Here is a 20,438-nt window from a genome sequence, read left to right on the forward strand (position 1 = left end):
CCGAACCCCCCCCCCTAATGTTTGGCTGTGGGTTTTTGCATCTGTTTCCATCAGAAACTGGGTGAAGCCTCTTTGATAACAATTGAGCTAGACAACAATCTATGAGTGTAGTGTATAGTAGAATAGCCTTAGGAATCATTTCATTGACATTGTTTTGTTTTTATTGCCAGTCATGTTTGATTCTCTCCCAGGTCTCTGGGCTGTCCAGCCTCTGGGTCCTGTCCCTCCAGGCAGTGTCAGGGGTGGGCTCTGTCTCATGGTATGAGTCTCAAGCTGGACCAGTCATTAGTTGGCTACTCCCATAATTTCTGCACCACTCTTACCCCAGCACATCTTGTAGGAGGGTAAATTGTAGGTCAGAGGTTATGTGGCTGTGTCGCAGTCCCAGTACCACCCATGGAAGTTTTGCCTGGTTACATGAGACGGCCGGTTCATGCTTCATATCCCCCATTACTCGGAGTCTTAGCTAAGCTCTCCCTCATAGATTCCTGAAAGTTTCCATTGCACTAGGTTTCTGCTTCATCCCAAAGATGCTCCCTGACTATGCTCATAGCAACTTTATTTATGATAACCAGAGACCAGAAACAACCTAGATGTCTATCAACCAAAAATAGATAAAGAAAATGTGGTACATTTACACAATGGAGTATTACTCAGCTATTAAAAACAATGACATCATGAGGTTTTCAGGCAAATGGATGGAACAAGAAAAGATCATCCTATGTAAGGTAACCCAGTATGGTATGTGGTAACTCATAAGTAGATATTAGTTATAAAGTAAAAAAAACAATGCTAAAATTCACAGGCCCAAGAAGCTAAGTAACAAGGAGGGCTCAAGTTGGGAGGGTGCACATGAATTTCACTGCGAAGGGGAAATAAAATAGACATCATAGGTAAATTGGGGGAGGGGTCTAGATGGGAGAGGGCACGGGAACAGGAAGATCAGGTAGGGAGAATATGGAGGAAGGGAGTATTGGGAGCTTTTAAATTTTCTATCTGGATAGTCTTTGGATTATGGGACTTTGGGAAAGAGCTACTTGTGCTGGTTTCTAGCTTGAACACTTGTGTGAAGGAAGTGAAATGAAACAAAAGACAGACAAAGCTCAGTATCTAATCACCACTAATTTATTGTCGATATCAATGCAATCTAGTTATTTGAATCCAAAGACTTAAAGCAAATACATTACAGTCAAACAAAGAATCCTATGACAATGGTAAGCTTCCTTCCCATCTGGCTACTGATGATATCTCTTCACAGGGGGAGAGTACACTACTTATATTTCCATACTGTAATATGTCGAAAGAAACAGAAACAATTTCTACAAATGGAAATGAAGCTCTTTCTTGCTGAAATCAAGTTAAAACCCATGCTTGGATCCTTTGGTCCTGTACCACTTTTCCAATGGCTATAGAGAAGCATCCGAAGCAAAAACTTAATCGCACTTATTCACCTACTGATTTAAAATGTACCAAAGAAGTATCTTGGTGATTTGGGTAAAAATAGAAACCACTAATACTCTATCCTGTTTTGTCCTCTTTCTCTTACCATCTAATATTAAAAATTAAACTGTGTGTTGACATAAGATAAAGCTTTGGCAACTGCAATGATAATACATTTATTATATATAGTTCTTTACAAATAAATGTATAATTTATTACAACTTTAGCATCACCTCCAACTAAATATAATTTTCAGATAGATACCTTAACCAAACCCCATATTCTTTAAATTGTTCTTCCAAACTTAATCCCACTAAGCCCCAAGCTTTTTAAGTTAGTCTTCAAACTTATTCCCCAAACTAAGCATTTATCCAGTGCAATATCCTAAGTATCCCAAATATCATGCATTATTTGGGAGGAACTCAGTAACAAGGAATATAGGCTACCTTTCATTTAAAAGAAAAGAATGAGAGCAGATATGTCCAGATTGAGAAAGAAATGACATGAAGAGTTCTGCAACAATTCTCATTTCTTAAATTAACATTTAAGTTAATGGTAGCTCATTTCCTTCCTCACTCTGAGAATTAGCGTCTCTGCTCTTGTACATACTCATAAAGGGGAGTGCTGCTATTGAAGCTGTGAGAACTCAAGCCTATATTTCTCATTCCAGAGTTTCCTTCCCTGATGCTCTGATAGTCAGGGTCACCTTGTCTATTGTCTGCATTGTAAAGTGACGATTGTCCAGTAGTATGGGATCTACTGTGTCCACGTGGAGGTGTAAATTGTCCAAAGTCACAAGCTGAGGTTTCTACTTGCCTATACACACTTATTGGTTGGTTTTCATTACAAATTGAGGGGTTTCCACATTCTAAGTGGTTTCCACATCTCCCATATGATTGAGGTTGCTCATAACTAGAATATTGGCCATATCCAGAACCACATGATCCAGAGCTAAATGAGTTACGTGAATCAGACCTGTATTGTTGTGAACTAGGACACAGACCAGATCTGGGACAATTTTGAGTAGAGATAGAAGAGGGATATGAACAAGACCCATATTGTTCAGAGCTAAAACCCTGATTACACCCAGCTGCAGGTATTCTCTGGCTAGAATAATGACTCGAGGGACATTCATATTGACCATAGTTAGAGGACTGACTTGAACCAGACCCTTGTTGACCACAGCAGGAAGATTGGTTTGAATTAGATCTGTACTGACCATGAGAATATGACTGTCCATAGCTAGAAGATTGATTTATATTAGATCCATAGTGGGGGTAAGTAGACTGACATGAACTAGATATTTGGTCACCATAGCCAGAACAATTAACTGAGCCAGATCCATACTGGCCATAGTTAAAAGAATCTCCACAGGTATTCCCCTGACTACTACTGGACGAAGAATGATATGATCCAGGCCTTTGGTTGTCATAGCTAGAGGACTGCCAGGAAGTAGAAAAATGCTGATCACAGTTAGGTGACTGACTGGAGCTACAACTGGAAGGCCTGGAAAATGGTACTTGTCTGGATGTTGAACAACTTTGCCCATTGCTAGACGAAGCAAAAGTGCTAGATTCATGCTGACCACAGACACATGACTGTCCAGACGAGGAATGTTGTTGCCCACTAAGAGAAGAGTGACCATGCCCAGAGCCATGCTGATTAAAGCCAGAAGACTCTCCTGAGCCAGACCCAAATTGTTGGGAGCCACAAGACTCCCTTGAGCTAGACCTGTTCCTTTCTTGGCTCGATGAATGACGTTGAGTTGATCCATGCTTGCCAGAGAGAGTGGACTGACCTGAGCCATAGCTTGATGACTGACTTGATGTTGTGCCACGCTGTGTCCTACCAGAAGAGTGACCTTGTCCAGATCCTTGCCTACCAGAGCCAGAAGAGTTTCCCGATGCAGAACCATATTTTCCTGAACCACAAGACTGTCCTGACCTAGATCCACTTGGACTCTGGCTAGAAGACTGACTTGCCCCTGAGTTGTGTGTACCATAGCTGGATGACTGACCATAACCAGAACCCTGTTGTCCATGTCCAGAGAAGGAACCCTGTTGGCTACCACCAGAAGACTGACCTTGCCCAGATCCATGTTGACTAAAGCCAGAAGACCCTCCTGAGCCAGACCCATAGTTCTGGGAGCTGTAAGACTCCCTTGAGCTTGACCTGCTTCTGCTGTTTCTGGAAGACTGGCTCACTCCTGATCCATGCTTGCCGTGGGTAGTGGACTGACCTGAGCTGCCGCTGGATGAATGTCCTGAAGAAGTACCACATTGTCCAGTACCAGATGACTGTCCTTGTCCATATCCTTGCCCCGCGGAGCTAGAAGAATGTCCCGATGTAGAACCATATCCACCTAAATGTGAAGACTGTCCTGACCCAGAGCCACTTCTGCTCTGTCTAGAAGAATGACTTGAACCTGCCTTGTGTGTCCCACTGCTGGAAGACTGACCAGAGCCAGTGCCATGCTGACCATAGCTAGTGGAATGACCACAGGAAGAGCTGTGCTGATGACTACCTCCTGACTGTCCAGAGAAGGAACCCTGTTGGCTACCACCAGAAGACTGACCTTGCCCAGATGCATGTTGATTAAAGCCAGAAGACCCTCCTGAGCCAGACCCAGATTGTTGGGAGCCACAAGACTCCCTTGAGCTAGACCTGTTCCTTTCTTGGCTCGATGAATGACGTTGAGTTGATCCATGCTTTCCTGAAGAAGCTGACTGCCAGTTTATTGACTGTCTTGATGATGTGCCATTTTGTTTACCTCCAGCAGATTGTCCTTGTCCAGATTTTTTCCCTATAGATCCTGACTGCTCTCCAGATGCAGGGCCATATTCACCTACACTAGAAGACTCTGATGACCCAAAATTATTTCTCTTCTCTCTTGATGAATGCCTTGACCCTGAGTTCTGTGTCCCGGAAGTTGATGACTGTCCTATATCACATCCTGATGATTCTCTTGGTTTTATATCATGGTTTTCTTTACCATTGTCCTGATGTTGGCTAGAATCTTTTTTACTCTTGCTAGCCGACTGTCCTGAACCAGAGCCATGTAGAGGGTAGCCAGAAGATTCCTTTGAATTACATCTTCTGCCCTGGCTAGGCATGTGGGTTGTTTCTGATCCATGTTGTCCCTGTTCATATTTCTCACTGTTTTTGAAGTGACTTGAAGTTGTTCTTTCTTCAGAACCTTGTTGGTTCCCATTCCTTGGTTTTCTACAGTTTGACTCAGATTTGTGTTGATTTCTTCCTCTTGAGTCCCTAGAATAAGCAACATTCTCTCCTGCACTAAAACTTGAAGAACTTGAAGAGGCATCTTGCTCTTTGTCGTCGTTTTCTTCTTCACTCTGTTCCTTTTGTTGCTGGTGACTGTGATTTCTTTGCTTTGACCCTGAAGCTTGGCAGTAATCTCTGCCAATAATTTTGTTACAAGCCTGAGATAGCTTGACTATCATGAGAAGATACTCAGTAAAGTCCACTTTGTTGTTATGATCTCGATCCAGACTTTGCATGATGATTTCTACCGTGTCTGGATCATCTGGATTCTGTAATGAAATTCAATCAAATGGAGGCTTTGTAACTATAGATTGCAAAACAAGCTATCCCTTGTGAGGAGGCTGTCAATATTTAATAAATTAGATTGAAATTGACTGCGTAGTTCTTTTGACTATGACGAGGAGAGAGAGAGAGAGAGAGAGAGAGAGAGAGAGAGAGAGAGAGAGAGAGCCAGCACACTGTCAAGCAGTAAATTGACAAGAACTATTAGCCAGGAGGGGATACAATGGAAAGGTTGAAGCAAGCAAGTGGTCCAATCTTTTTTTTTTTTGTAAAGATAGTAGCTGATAACAGTGCTTTGGATGAAAGTATGGGAATATGATCCTGAGTTTGAAAACAGCGTGGGTAGCATGACAAGTTCCTGAGTTCCTTGGAATAGAAAGTAAAGCCTTTTCAAAAAAAAGGAAGGAAGAAACAAAGAAAGGAAGGAAGGAAGGATGGAAGAAAAGGGCAATAGGCAATAGTTAATCAAGGCTGTTTAGCTAAAGTAGAAATAGTAATTGTAGACACCTGCATGGATTATATATAATTTTTGTCCATTTAGTTAATTTGCTAGTTACAGATTTTAAAACAATTTTGTGGGGTATGTGTTACTGCTGTCTACATAGCTCTATATTATGAAGGGTCTAAAGCAGAGAATGATTTCAATGGTTATACTGTACATTATGATACATTCCCTGTATATCATCACTCTGTAGGTAAAGGCACTAACATCAGGAATTCAAGGCCATTTTCTTGAACTAAGAAAACAAATGTAAGAATATGAATTCCATCTATTTTGCACATTTTCTGTGGTTCATAAAAATTGCTCTCACAGACAAGAAATTTTTAAGTATATGAATTTGCCTGTGTTTGATAGGATCATTTTAACTTAATCATGTTATAGAAACATTATTAGTCAATGGTTTATGACATTAAAGTCTGCCAAATTTAGTTCTCTACTACCAAATAGGAGAGTCTTCTCTGGTATTTGACATATAAACAAAAGGTAGGATAAACTAGTAAATTTCTTCAGCATTTAGCACTGGTGTAGAGTTTTTACCTTTAGAATTTGGCGAAACTCATTTTCTAGAAGTTCTTTCATCTCTTTTGGGCTCAGCATGTCACATTTCCCATACTCAGTGGCGTATTGGTAGAAAACTTCGATGACAGTGACAATACCTTGCAGGAGTTTAGGCATCTTGTTGCAAATTCAAGTGAAGCTAGATTGGGAAAGAAGAGATTGATCTCTTAGTGCTTAAACACATAACTACTTCCAGTCATTTGTGATAATTATCAGCCATGATTAATTTTCTTTCTCTACTAGTTAAGAATGAATTCAAAGTCGAATAACTTGTTCCAGCTATGTAGCAAGAGAGTGATGAAATTAGAGCAGGTGCCCTATGTCTTATTTCAGTTCCTGAATGGATATAGGGGAGGCTTTCCTTGTTCGGTTATAAAAAACCTGAATGTGCTAATCCATACACGCCTTAGTTCTTTTTAGTTTTCAACTATCACAGTACAGGGGAAAAACATGTCACTTATATTCTGTGCCTAAATCTACCCAAAGAGCCCAGGTGGCTAACTTGAATTTTCAGTTTCCAGGATAAAGAAAGTAGAAAAAATGAGCAGAGCCAACCACAGGGTTAGGTGATAGGAGCTGAGGGAGCTCTTATCAGACAGCTTCTATTTTCATTCTTCAAGTAGGACTGTTTCTCAGGGCTTTCTGCTTATACAACAGAGAGAAAAAAGAGACAAGCTGCCAAGTGCTTCCTAGGCTCCTAAACTCTCAAGAAAAGATCTCAAGTAGGTACTATAAACAGAGTAGTTTTATATAAAAGTCCATCATAATACACTAAAAAGTAAGCTTTTGAATATAATGTGGACTTTAGGATTTAATAGACTATATAATATATAAGACTATATAATTAGACTATAGTATTTAATAGTATTTATCGTCAGTAGAACTGAATGGCTGTTCACTTACCTGAGTCACCAGCGGAACAGCAGGATGGAGACTGATGTTGCTTGCAGGGTGCTGCTCATTGGAAACACTGGCCTTTATATAGGGACAATGATGGTCCATCCTAGGGAGGAGCTGCTTCCTTTGAGATGTCCTAGTTCACTCCTAAACAAGTCCAGCTCCTTCTCCATCTCCACCTCCCAGGTGTTTATCTTCTTACTTTCTTACATGTGAACTGGAGATTGCAATAGTAGTTCCCAAATCTGGGCTAGTACCAGCCCCACCTGTCGAACTCTTTAGGACACTTTGCAGAAAGGCTATTTAAAAAAAAATTGTGTATGTGTGTGTGTGTGTGTGTGTGTGTGTGTGTGTGTGTACACCCAACTGTGTTATGTTGTATATAATGATGTATACTTTAATAAAAGTTGAATGGAATGACATGAGAATCCAAATGTAAAGTAATCATGGAATTTGATGTTCAGAAGAAACCTGAAATATTACATAGTCAGATGCACCCACTTTAAACTAGTCTAATGTAAGAGATTCCAGCCAAGGTGACATCTAGGATTTTATCAGCTCTTGGGAGCCAGTAGTAGCCTAGAGAAGCTCTTCTTTCCATCTCTTTGTCTAACATACACAACTATTTGTGAATGTAGTTTTCTTTTAAACTACCATATAAACACAGCAAGAAGAAACATGTTTTTTTAGGTTCCTCCTGATCGTGCCTGTGGCTTTTTTTTAAATCCCATTGTTTCTATACATATATATTTACTTTTATGTCCCTCTGGTGTTAATTACTTCAATATATATTATTATTTCATCTTTTTTTCACTTGGATTACCTTTTAGCAGTATCTCTCTAGTGAACTACTATTTTTCACAATTAACTTCGGGGTTAGCAGCATGCTCTATCACCCCCAGTATTTTTCATTGACTCTAGAGATCAAACTCTGGTCTTGTTGCTTTTGAGGCAAGTATGTTACTGACTGAACTATCTACCTATTCTGATCATATAGTTTTGTCAACCATAACATTTTATAATATTTCAAACCACTTTGTTATTATTAACATTATATAAAAAAAGAAGACACAAAAGTTGTGTGTGCGTGCTCACAAAGGTGTGTCTATTTGCTTGTGAGAAACTAAAGAGCAATGTCAGGCATCTTCTTTGATGACTTTCCATCTTTTGAGACAGGGTCTCACTGAAGTCAGCTATACTGTCTGGCCAGTGAGCTCTAGGGAATTTTGCCCTTCCCCCATGTTAGGATTACAGGCACCCCATGCCCATGCCTGGTCTTTTTTGTTGAGGAGGGCTTAGGTGCTGAATCTGAACTCAAATACTCATAATTGTATACTAATCATTTTATTGACCGAGCCATTAATTCGGTCTTCAAACTAGAAAGTTGAAAACACTGGTAAAGAAAGAAAAATCACCTTCCATCCTCTCTTCTTTCCCCAACTCCATGCTCCCAATTTTCTAGGAGATCTTTTCCCCTTCTGAGGGAGATCCATGCATTTTCTCTTAGGGTTCTTTTTGTTACCTAGCTTTTCTGGGGTCATCCTTTGCCTTACATCTAAAATCCACTTATGAGTGAGAACATACTGTGTTTGTCTTTCTGGGTCTGTGCTACCTCATGCTTTTTTTCTAGTTTCATCCACTTGCCTGCAAATTTCAAGATGTCATTTTTCTTTTTACCACTGAGTAGTATTCCATTGTGTAAATGCACCAAATTTTCTTTATCTATTCTTCGGTTCAGGATCATCTAGGTTGTTTCCAGTTTCTGTAGGAGGAGGAGAGGAGAAGGGGAGGTGGGAGGAGAACATGAGGGAATGGAATGGTCAAGATGGGGAAAGAACAGAGTGGGAGAGCAAGGAAAGAGATATCTTGATTGAGGGAGCCATTATGGGGCTATGGAGAAATCCAGCACTAGGGAAATTCCCCAGGCATCCACAAGGATGACCCCTAGCTAAGACCCTAAGTAATAGTGGAAAGGGTGACTGAACTGACCTTTTCCTGTAATGAGATTGGTAACTACCTTAATTGTCATCATAGAATCTTTATCTAGCAACTGATGGAAGAGATCCACAGTGAAGCCCTGGGATAAGTTCCCAAAGTCCAGTTGAAGAGAGGGATGACCAATAACATGAGCAAAGGAGTCAAGACCATGATCGGGATACCGACTCAAACAGTTTGCCTTAGGTAATGGGAGCTCACTGACTCTGGACTAACAGTGGGTCAACCAGCATAGGATCAAGCTAGGTCCTCTGAATGTAGGTGACAGTTGTATGGCCGGGGCAGTCTGTGAGGCCATTGGCAGTGGGATCAGGATTTATCCCTAGTTCTTGAACTGGCTTATTGGAGCTCATTCTCTTTGGAGGGATACCTTGCTCAGCCAAGATATAGTGGGGAGGGCCCTGGTCGTGCCTCAAAATGATGTGCTAGACTTTATTGACTCCCCATGGGAAACTTTACCTTCTCTGAGGTGTGGATAGGAGGATGGGGGCAAGATAGAGGGAACAGGTGGAGAATAGGGAGTGAGAACTAGGATTGGTATGTAAATGAGAAAAGAATGTTTTTTAATTAATTAATTAAAAAAGAAAAATCATAGTACCTATAAATGTACTAGAAAGAAATATCCATCACTAATTATTCAATTTGCAAGTAACTTGGTTAATTATTCCTGTACACACATATTTTCCTACGCCTTTTATAATTTCTAAACTATGACTCCTTCCAGAACAGGAACTGGACATTACTAATCCCTGTGTCAGCTAGAGATCTAGGCTATTGCTCGGTGTGTAAAGTCTTCCAATAAACACCACTTTGAGTTGAATTTAAAAAGTATCAGGGTATGTCTTCAGATTTCTACATAGGCCAACTAACCTTTTTTTTCAGAACCAGGATCTGTCTATTTTCTTGTTATATTCAGTGTAGAAGACATGATTTTACACAACTATCAGTTTAATCTTAGTGTTGAGAATTAACAAGCTAGTCTCTGCTTACGCTTGAGGCTCTTGTCCATTGAGAATGTTTATCCATTGAAAATGGGTAACATGAATTTCATTGAAGATATCCTAAGTTAAATGAATCTAAAACATGTGTAATATAGTCATCAAATGTCAGCAGAGGTCACAGCAATTATTGGCAAATGACAAATTATATGATTCCAAAGTCAACTATCATTAGCCTGTTTTTTTTCCCTAGAAACTACCCAGAGGGTGAAAAGTCAGTCTCTTCCACAGTTGTGCTTCCCTGGATACCTGATTTGGGTCAGGTCGTCATACTACATAAGCGCAATGACCTTCTTAAAGGTGTGACTGAGGCTGTGGGAGTGAAGAGAGGTGGAATTTGCTGAGTGAAGAGCTGTTATTCTAGAGGCAGGAAAGAGTTGAAGGGGACTGTTGCAGGCGAACATGCCTTTGAGGCCAGTGTTCTCCTAAACAAGATGTCAGCACATTTTCTATAATTGACTAGACAGCAAATATGATTGGATTTGTGGGTCAAATGATCTTTCTTGAAGCTATTCAATTTGGCTAGCCTATCATGAAAGTGGTTGTGAATAATGCATTTTAAAATTATTTTATTTTAAAATAGATGCTTTGTCTGCATGTGTGTCGTGTGTCTGGTGCCCATGGAGGCTAGATGAGGGTATAGGTTCCTCCAGAACTGAAGTTACAGGTAGTTGTGAGCTGCCATGTGGATGCTGGGGATCAAACCCTGGGTCCCCTGGCAGAGCAGCTGGTAAGTATTCTTAACCTCTGAGCCTTTTCTCCAGTCCCCGTAGATGATAGATATTTGTATAAAAGATTATGTTTGGATAAAATTAACTTTTGGACACTGATCTTAGAAATCTGTATGTCATATACTCTCTCAACCAGTTGTAAATGTAGAAAAACATATTTATGGCAGTGGCTCTCAATCTGTGGGTTGCAGTCCATTTGGGAGTTGGATGACCCTTTTCATAGGAGTTGCCCTAAGACCATCAGAAAACACAGGAGTTTACATCACAATTTGTACTAAAATTGCAGTTATGAAGTAGCATAGAAATTACTTTATGGTTGCGTGTAACTGGAGACAGTTCTTCCATCCCAGCTACCCAGACTTGAATAATCACACAAAACTCGTTTAATCACAACACTGCTGGGTCAATGTTTCAGATGTGTTTTTAGCTAACTTTTACACCTTAAATTAACCCATTTTTATTAATCTGTATATTACCATGAGGCTGTCACCTGCTGGTAACGTTCCAGTTTCTGTCTCCTTTGGCAGCTACATGGCATCTCCTTGTCTCTGCCTACCCTCTCTCTACAACTCTGTTTGGATTTTCCACCTTGTTTTACTCTGCTAAGCCATTGATCAAAACAACATTTTATTAACCAATGGTAATAAAACATATTCCTATCATACAGAGGGAAATCCTATATCATCTCCCCTTTTCTGTCTAAACGGTACCAAATGTGGGCCAACTATATCCACATAAAACCTGAGAGAGCTTAAAAAATTATAGACACACACACACATACAGAGTTAAGCATGGCTCCTTGGCAGTAGCATTTTCTCAGATGGATTCTGTTTGCTAGAGGCAAATAGAGGCAATATTTCTTTAAGAGCTGGCTTCCTGGTTCATATTGGTGTGGTTATGGAGCAATTAAATGGTGTCTGTGAACAGTGTGTTACAAATTGTTATGTCTCTGGAGCTGGGGCAGTGTGCATAGCTCGCAGAGGTGATAAACATACCTCCACCATGTTGGTCTGGGCGGGGCACATAAAAAGTGTCATGGAGTTGGTCCTAGCCATGTCCACTTAACATTAAAAAAAGAAGCCATTCCTAGTCAAAAAATGATTGACTACAGATATGCAATAAAGACAAATTCAGACAAAGGTAAACCTCTAAATAGGTTATAGTGTGTTTTAAAAAATGTACATAGGTTTGGGAGAGAAGAAAAAGATTATAAAAAGAAATAGTTTTAAAAAATTAAAGTCTTTAAAGAGACAGAGTACAGAGAGTCATATATTTAAGGAGTAAAGAAAAATAAGCCATTTAAAGATGAAAAACACACAGAGAGTCTGGATTATGTACATTCTTGTGTTTTCTCTGATTTTTTTTTCTGACCAGAGAGAGACATTTAATTCTGGGGTTTGCTTAAGTTAAACCGACATAAAGGTATCTTGACTTCAAAATTTGGATCTTAGGATATGTTGCCTTTTGTTTCCACAAAAGATTCCTGTGGAATCCTGTGGATTCCTTCCAGGCTAATGTGGTCTGATGGAACAAGACCCGCCCCCCCCCCCCCACAAAAAGGTGTCTGTGAACACTAAAAATACTTTGCTTAAAAAGCAGCAGGAAGCAGTTTGGAAAAACAGGGCCCAAATTCCCAAAATGGTTGTTTTCGTTTAAAGGGGGTTGATTATAAGTGACTAACGGTCACAGTCAATTACTAAAATCATTAGTGGGGTATGGTATAGAGATGAATACTTTACATTGGTATGGATCTTGACCTATTGATACAAATAAGGTTGATTTGCTACACTGTATATATATGTATTTCTGCTTTTGTATAGGGTATTGTGTTTATACAACTCATTTAAAAAATGTAATAAATAATTTAAAATTACAAATTAATAGCCACTTGTAGTCAAAATTGTAGTCATGTTAGTTAGGTTTTCTAGATGTACAGAGACATATTTCAGATAGATAGGTTTTTTCAAATATTTCAAAGACCTACAGAATATGGCATTTAAAAGGTTTTAAGCACTTAGACTTATCTCAATAGTGAGACATGTCTGCTTCTGGCAGCACCAATTACTTCAAAAGGATGATGGGCATCTAAGAGTCTCCTTATAGAGTTTGCTAGCCATTTGGGCAAGAAAGTGCTCTTTCCTGGACTGCTTGATGGTATTCTGTATAAACTAGACATTCAGAACACACAGAAAATGACAGTTAAACTTGCCTAAAGAAGGTGAGATAGTCTTTCGGTGTTCTTGCTTCATGAGTCTTCCAGCCATTCTACAGGATACAGAAGAAAGCAACTAATAAACTTTGCCATTATAAGGCAAAACAGATTGTCAAATTTCCTGCTTCACGGAAAAGTCTGCCAGATACTATGGGCCTGTAGGCTGAAGATGGATACCCCAACAGTACAGAAGAACTTTGGGTGACTGCCCAGGCAGCAAGATGTCTCTGTTAATTCTAGGGTTTTGGAAGTTGCTTACAATGAACTTCCTGTTTACTTAGGTAATATCATATCTTTCTAGAGTCTTTAAAGACTTGAAGACAGATAGTTACAGTTTTTCTTAGTTGTGATAAAGTATAAATTAGATATAAAACTTTAGACTCACAAAGGTAAGATAGTTGACAAAATATTTTCCTTAATTTGACAAATGTAAATGAACTAAATATTGTAACTATAATTCTTGCTTGATAACGGTTTTGTATATGTAATTTTACTATGTTAAAGTTAAAACCTTCCTTTTTATTTAGACAGAAAAGGGGAGATGATGTGGGATTCCTCTCTGTACGCTACAAATATGTTTTATTACCATTGATTAATAAAGAAGCTGATTTGGCCAATGGCTTCACAGAGTAAAACAAGGCAGAAAGTTTGAACAGAGATATATAGGGAGAGTATGTAGAGTCAAGGAGATGCCATGTAACTGCCAAAGGAGACAAATTCTGGACCCTTACCAGTAAGCCACAGCCTCCTGGTGATATACAGATTAATAGAAATGGATTAATTTAAGATGTATGAGTTCGTCAATAAGGAACTTGTGCTAATAGGCCAAACAGTGTTGCAATTAATATAGTTTTTGTATGATTATTCGGGTCTGAGAAGCCAGGAAATAAGTGAGCAATCTCTGTTTACAGGTGGGGGTCACCACAATGAGAGGGTATTATAGAGTCACAGGGCTAGGATGATCTGTGGCCATACGTGAACTGTGGTGAGCTTGCAATGGCCCAAGAGCCAGTTATCACCTCTTGCTTCATTTGCTTGTTGGGAAGGTTTTCCAGGAGAGTAGAGTTTCATAGGAGAAGAAGGCTGCAGCGTGTGGTACAACAGAGCTGCTGCCTCACACATATCTGCTCTTCACTATGTATGGAGAGAAGGCAGAACAAAGTTACTTACAAAAAGGAAATAGATTTTGGTCTGGCGGTGGTGGCGCACACCTTTAATCCCAGCACTTGGGAGGTAGATGCAGGCGGATCTCTGTGAGTTCGAGCTCATCCTGGTCTAGTTCCAGAACAGGCTCCAAAGCTACAGAGAAACCCTGACTCAAGAAACTACACACACACAAACAAAAAGAAATAGATTTTAACCTTATGTAAGAAAGAACATTTTAACATCTGAACAGAAAAGACAGTGTGTTCTTTCTGAAATAGTTTGTTGTCCTGTAAGTTTTATTTTTAAAACTACTTAAACATTCAATGTTTTATTTTCTGTATGTCCTTATCATGATGAATTTTGTCAAGTATTATTTCCTGGTTCATATCATAAAAACAAGATTCCTCTAGAGGTTGTGTTCTGGCCCTTTCTTTCTATAGTAAATGTTAGCAGTGTGAGATTTCAGTCAGGTTGTCCCCAAGGTTCTAAAGCCAAGGTTCATGGTTTCCTTAGTGTGCTCACCACAGTAGCAACGTGGAGCAAGGAAACTCCTCCCCTATAATTTGAGTTGGTGATTTTCTTTTTCATTGATATCAGGTGTCAGAAGAAAAGATTCTTCCATCTCTTCATTCCCTTTTTCTGTCAGTGACCAGCTTTCATAGCCCAGACTATCTATCCTAGAGCCGACTATATTATCCAGGATGGCCTTGAATCTCAATTCTCTTGCTTTTCTCTCCTGCAAGTTGGTATTATGAGAATTTGTCACCATGCCTTGCATGAGAAAAGGTTTTATGGTATGTGCCAGTATCTAGTTTTTTTTTTGTGTGTGTGTGTGATTTTAATAAGTTGGGAGAAGAAAAAACATTATTTTATCCTTTCTGCAAAAGTACAGTGCACTGTGTGCTTATATACAACATTTCATTAAATATGTGACTTACTTCAAACTGGCTATTAAATGAAGCCAGATTCAAACATAAATCTACATATTCTTAGGAAGTGGTGTGTAGGAAACTGTAGTTTGGAGCTTTGGAGATAGTTCTTGGGGAGTGGAATGTTTCACCCAGAGAATTTAAAGCTTTGGAGATATGTCTTGGGGAGTAGAATGTTTCACTATAAGAAGTTTGCTCCCCAGACAGACAGAATTTAAGAGAGAGAGTTTAGAGATGAAATAATGTCTTTTGGACTTGATTCAGACATTCCACTTATGAACTGATCATGGCTGTGATTACAAGATTGGGCCCGTTGCCATTTCACCCTGCATGGGGGAAAGGCTCATGATGCTCACCCTCACTGAGGGACTATGCGAAGTTACTGTGGTGTGTGTGTGTGTGTGTGTTTGTGTGTGTGTGTGTGATTTTCTCCAATAATATAGCAATTGAGAAGTTGTCCATGTTCCAATAAATAACCTCCAATTTATGTTCATACAAGCAGTTATAAAACCATAATTAAAGTTAGTAGGTGATAAAAAGATAGCAAAGAAAGAGGGGGCTTAGTGGGAAGAAGAGTTTTAGTGGAAGAGAGGAGGGAATGGAAGGACAAAAGGGAGTAACAATGAACAAAAATGTGTATGTGTGTGTTTGTGTGTGTGAACTGTCAAAGAATGAAAAAATTAAAAAGTCAACCTCAAATCACATCAGAGCTTCTAATTATATAAAAGAATTAGATGCTGAGAAAAATTGCTTCCCCAAACTGAAAATTTCCTCTTCAAGAATAAACTGAAACTTATTCCTGATCTGGAAGCAGGTGAAATGTGTCTGTAGCACCATCTACTGGATACAGAGGAGATCCAGAACATTCTGTCCATTTTCTTTCTCCCATGTTGTTTCCCACAGTTCTTTGTAGTTTTAGCTCTATGAATGAGGATATTTATGAGACAGACAGTTGAAGAGATATATAGATAAATGGTAGATAGATAGATAGATGATAAATGGATGGATAGATAGAAGATAGGTAGATATCTAGATATATAGATGGACAGACAGACAGATACAGAAAGACAGACAAAGTAAGACAATATTTAACAAGCCATGATTAGGGGAGAGTTTGTATTAATACTCCTCAGCGTACTTATGTGATGTAAGTTGAAATGTTAATAATATTTATATTTTTGTTGTTGTCTGGCAATAACTGTTAAGTATGGAGCTGAAGGAGTAAGTTTTTGCTGGTTTATATTCCAGACTCAGAAGAGTGCATTCGGTTTCACAGTACCATCAGATCACTGTGACTGATTGGAGGGCCCTAGAGACAGGACTTCTGAATTTTCTTTCAGCCAATCTTAATGAGTGAGAATTGCCAATAATAAATTTTGAATAAGCAGTGAATTTCACCTCTTTATCTTATTTTATAAAAACAGATTTAAACAGGTAAATAATTGAAGACAGAATTTTAGGGGACAAAAAATATGTAAGCACAAAGCATGCAAGTAAGTACATGGAGGGGAGAAGGCAAGAAAATCTGCAAGAAGGCACGGAAATCCTATGTGAAAGGGTTGAAGGGCAAATGGAAGATAGAAGAGATACAGACAGAGAGCCTCATCTTAAGCACCTTTGCTTCTCCTGTACTGGGCTGTTCTCATGATCCATGGGCAGAACCAGACCAGCAGCTAGTGGTTTTAAGCAGCCCTGTGTGCTGGAATAGTCTCCCAATTAGCTTTAGTAGATTAGTTCTATTTCTTCAGTTGGAATTACATCATTGATGGATTGTTTCTGACCATCACTTTGACAGTTGTGTTTCAATGGCTCTGACTTGGCTATATAAGATCACTGTTGTTTTCTTTTTATGGATTCAATGTCTATGAGATGATCCTGAAAATAAATCGTCCATGAATCAATTGACATATTTCTCTTGTGTTGAATATAAATTCTCTGTAGGGAACTTGGGCCTCTCCTGGGCCGCTACAACCACTGTGGGCTCACAGGAGTGAGGGCCCCTGGCGAGATTGTAAGACTTTAAGACAATCCTGAAGCCATTTTTGACAATTCTGAATCCTCTCAGCCTCTGTGCCATAGTGCTTCCCCTCCTCCCCTGGGAACCAAAGACCTAACAGCTACACTCGCATACTCAGTTCCTGAACAATTACCCATGTACGTATGCTTTGGTTCGGTCCCCTGGAAAACGGGGTCAAAATGACCTCTTACCTCATCTGATCTGGCAACAGCTCTCCAGTCAATCATTGGTAATAGCCCTTTCAAATAAGCCAATCAGAATAGTCAAAGAACAACCCCCCTTGCTTCTGTGGCCCCTTTAAAAGTAGACTGTACCCGCTATTCGAGGTCCCTCGGCTTCCCGAATGCTGGGGGACCCTGTCATGACAGAAATAATAAAATCCTCATGCTTTTGCATTGGCTGTAGTGTGTGAGATGGTCTCTGGGGGCGACTCCTTCTCGGTGTTTGGACGCCAGAGTCCAACAAGATGAGTGAGGTGGCGGTAGGAGCAGAGGCCCAGCAGCAACCATGTCTGATACACGGAGGATGAAGGTCTACACCCTGAACGAAGACCAGCAATGGGACGACCTGGGAACCGGGCGTGTCTCCTCCACGTGAGGGGCTCAAGGGGATGTCGCTGCTGGTCCGTGCCGAGTCTGATGGATCTCATCTCTTGGAGTCAAAGATAAATCCAAACACTGTATATCAGAAACAGCATATTTGGTCAGAAGCTGAAAATTATGATCTGGCTCTAAGTTTTCAAGAAAATGCTGGCTGTGATGAGATCTGGGGAAAAATTTGTCAAGTGCTGGTAATCTGACCCAGGTTTTAATTCATACTAAATACACGCTCTGCCACCTTTAATCCCAGCACTAGGGAGGCAGAAGCAGGAGGGTCTCTGAATTTGAAGCCAGCCTAGTCTACAAAGTAAGCTCCAAGAAAGCCAGGGCTACACAGAGAAACCCTGTCTCAAAAAAACAAACAAACAAAAAAACCCAAACACAAACAAACAAACAACAAAAAACAAAAGAAGTGCTCTGCTACTGACCTGCATCCTCAGTCTTAGACAGCTTTTTACTTGTTGTAACTGATTGTTCCACTTTAAATTAGGAACAACAATATTACCATTTTTAGATTTTTCTTTTTAAAATGTGATCAAGACTGTGAATATAACTCAGTTGGTAGAGCGCTTCCCTAACATACAGGAGGCCCTGGTTCAGCTCTAGCTTGGTTAAGCCAAGCATAGTGGCAAGCACCTGTAATCCCAACAATCAGGAGATAAAAGCAAGAGGATTAGAAGTCTAAAGTCATCCCCAACTTTGTAGTTCAAGGTAAGGACCCATCAGTAGAAGTCACAGGACCTCACTGATGAATCAGAAGAACGATTTGAAGAAATGCCAGAAACTAGTCGTCTAATTGCCTGCCCACATGTGAACTCAGTAACTTGAAGAGATTGCTGACTTAGTTACCTCAATTCTTTCCTCACCTATCCGTAGGGAAAAGCTGGATCTGGCCTTGGAAAATGAAGAATATATATATATATATATATATATATATATATAACTACTGAAGCTGTTCCAAGCTTGCGAGGACAGAGAAAACACTGAAGGCTTGCACCATCTGTATAAGATTATTAGAAGAATCTTTTTCCTAAATAAGACAGCTCTTTTTGAGGTAATGTTTTCTGATGAGTGTATCATGGATGTCGTGAGATGCCTTGAATATAACCCTGCTTTGGCCCAGCCAAAAAGGCATAGAGAATTCCTGACCAAAACTGCAAAGTTTACGGAAGTTATACCAATAATAGATTCGGAACTAAAAACTACATCAGACTTACAGGGTGCAGTACATGCAGGACATCATTTTGCCCACACCTTCTGTTTTTGAAGAGAATTTTCCTTCTACTCTTATATCCTTTATTTTCTTCAGTCAAGTTGAAATAGTCGGCATGTTGCAGGAAGGTGAGAAGATTTTGTCCGAAGTTTTTGCACAGTTAACAGGTGAAGCTACGGATGATGAGAAACGGTGTGAATTGGTTAATTTATTCAAGGAATTTTGTGCATTTTCTCAGACATTACAACCTCAGAACAGGGATTTTTTTTTTTTCGAAACCTTGGCAAAATTGAGAATTCTTCCCGCTCTGGAAATTGTAATGGGCATGAATGACTTGCAGGTCAGATCAGCTGCTACAGATATATTTTCTTACCTGGTAGAGTTTAGTCCATCTATGGTCTGAGAATTTGTTATGCAAGAAGCCCAGCAGAGCGATGATGATGTACTTCCTATAAATGTGGTGATTGAACAAATGTTCTGTGGTACTGACCCTGAGCTAGGAGGTGCAGTTCAGTTGATAGGACTCTTTGTACTCTAATTGATCCAGAGAACATGTTGGCTACAACGAAAAAAACTGAGAAGAGTGAGGTTTTAAATTTCTTCTATAACCATTGCATGCATATCCTCACTGCGCCACTTTTGACCAATACGCCAGAAGACAGTGTGAGAAGGATGATTTGCTTGGATCTAACAAAACCAACACAATTTGCCCTGATAATTATCAAACAGCACAGCTGCTTGCCTTAATTCTAGGGTTACTCACATTTTGTGTGGAACATCACACATACCACATAAAAAGCTATATTATGAACAAGGACTTGCTAAGAAGAGTTTTGGTGTTGATGAATTCAAGGCACACTTGGTTGGCCTTGTGTGCACTTCATTTTATGAGGCGGATAATTGGCCTTAAGGATGAATTTTATAATCGTTACATCACCAAAGGAAATCTTTTTGAACCAGTTATAAAAAGCCCCTTTGGATAATGGAATGTAGTACAAACTATTAAATTCAGCTGTTATTGAATTGCTTGAATTTATAAGAGTGGAACATATCAAGTCTCTTACTGCACATAAAGTTAAAAACTTTTATAAAGCACTTGAGTCTATTGAATTGTTTCCTAGTGATTAAAGTGATTGCCTTTTGAGCTGTCCAAAGTAAGAAGTGGTTGTTAGAGCCTGGGTGAAAGCTTCCCAGAGGGGGGAAATCTCAGGTTTGGGAGAAGAAGGGTTATTAATGCAGGGTTGCTTCAGGGAGTCCAACCTAGAGAACATTGTGGGAGTTCAGTACCCAATAACATTGATTGTATAATGGTGCTGGCCATGTTGTTTTAATCAGTTGCCTTTTTATTAAAAGAATTTTTTATGTAAAACAAATTGAACAGTCATTAGAAATGAAGTTACATTGTTGGGACCATTGCTTTAAATATTTCACAGAAGTGAAACAGCCTTTGGTGTTTGACAGGACATATTTAAATACCCTAGGTAACAGCACATACCAGTTTTTCTACACCAGAGACTTAGTACATAAAAAAAACAAGCTGGTTTCCAAACGGATAGTTTTCTTAGTAGAACTTTTAAAGTCAGCACTTTTAGAGGTAACAGCAGTATTCTGAAATGGTCCTTCTAAAAACTCAGGAG

General features: G+C 39.5%; 1 protein-coding gene and 1 pseudogene across 1 annotated transcript in view; one reads left to right on the top strand and one right to left on the bottom strand.

Moving 5' to 3' along the window:
* Hrnr (hornerin) overlaps positions 1-6,181 on the bottom strand; it is a 32,970-nt gene extending 26,789 nt beyond the window's left edge. The window contains exons 1-2 of the mRNA XM_050129334.1: positions 6,044-6,181; positions 3,026-4,991 (exon numbers count right to left, since the gene is read on the bottom strand). Of these exons, the coding sequence (XP_049985291.1) occupies positions 3,026-4,991; positions 6,044-6,181 (2,104 nt within the window). The remainder of the gene's footprint in view (positions 1-3,025; positions 4,992-6,043) is intronic.
* Positions 6,182-17,496: 11,315 nt separating this feature from the next.
* LOC126492761 (serine/threonine-protein phosphatase 4 regulatory subunit 3B-like) lies at positions 17,497-19,929 on the top strand (annotated as a pseudogene).
* Positions 19,930-20,438: the final 509 nt, after the last annotated feature.

Source organism: Alexandromys fortis, unplaced genomic scaffold, assembly GCF_014885135.2.
Source record: "Alexandromys fortis isolate MF-2015 unplaced genomic scaffold, M_Fortis_MF-2015_v1.1 scaffold_299, whole genome shotgun sequence".
Taxonomy (NCBI): Eukaryota; Metazoa; Chordata; class Mammalia; order Rodentia; family Cricetidae; genus Alexandromys; species Alexandromys fortis.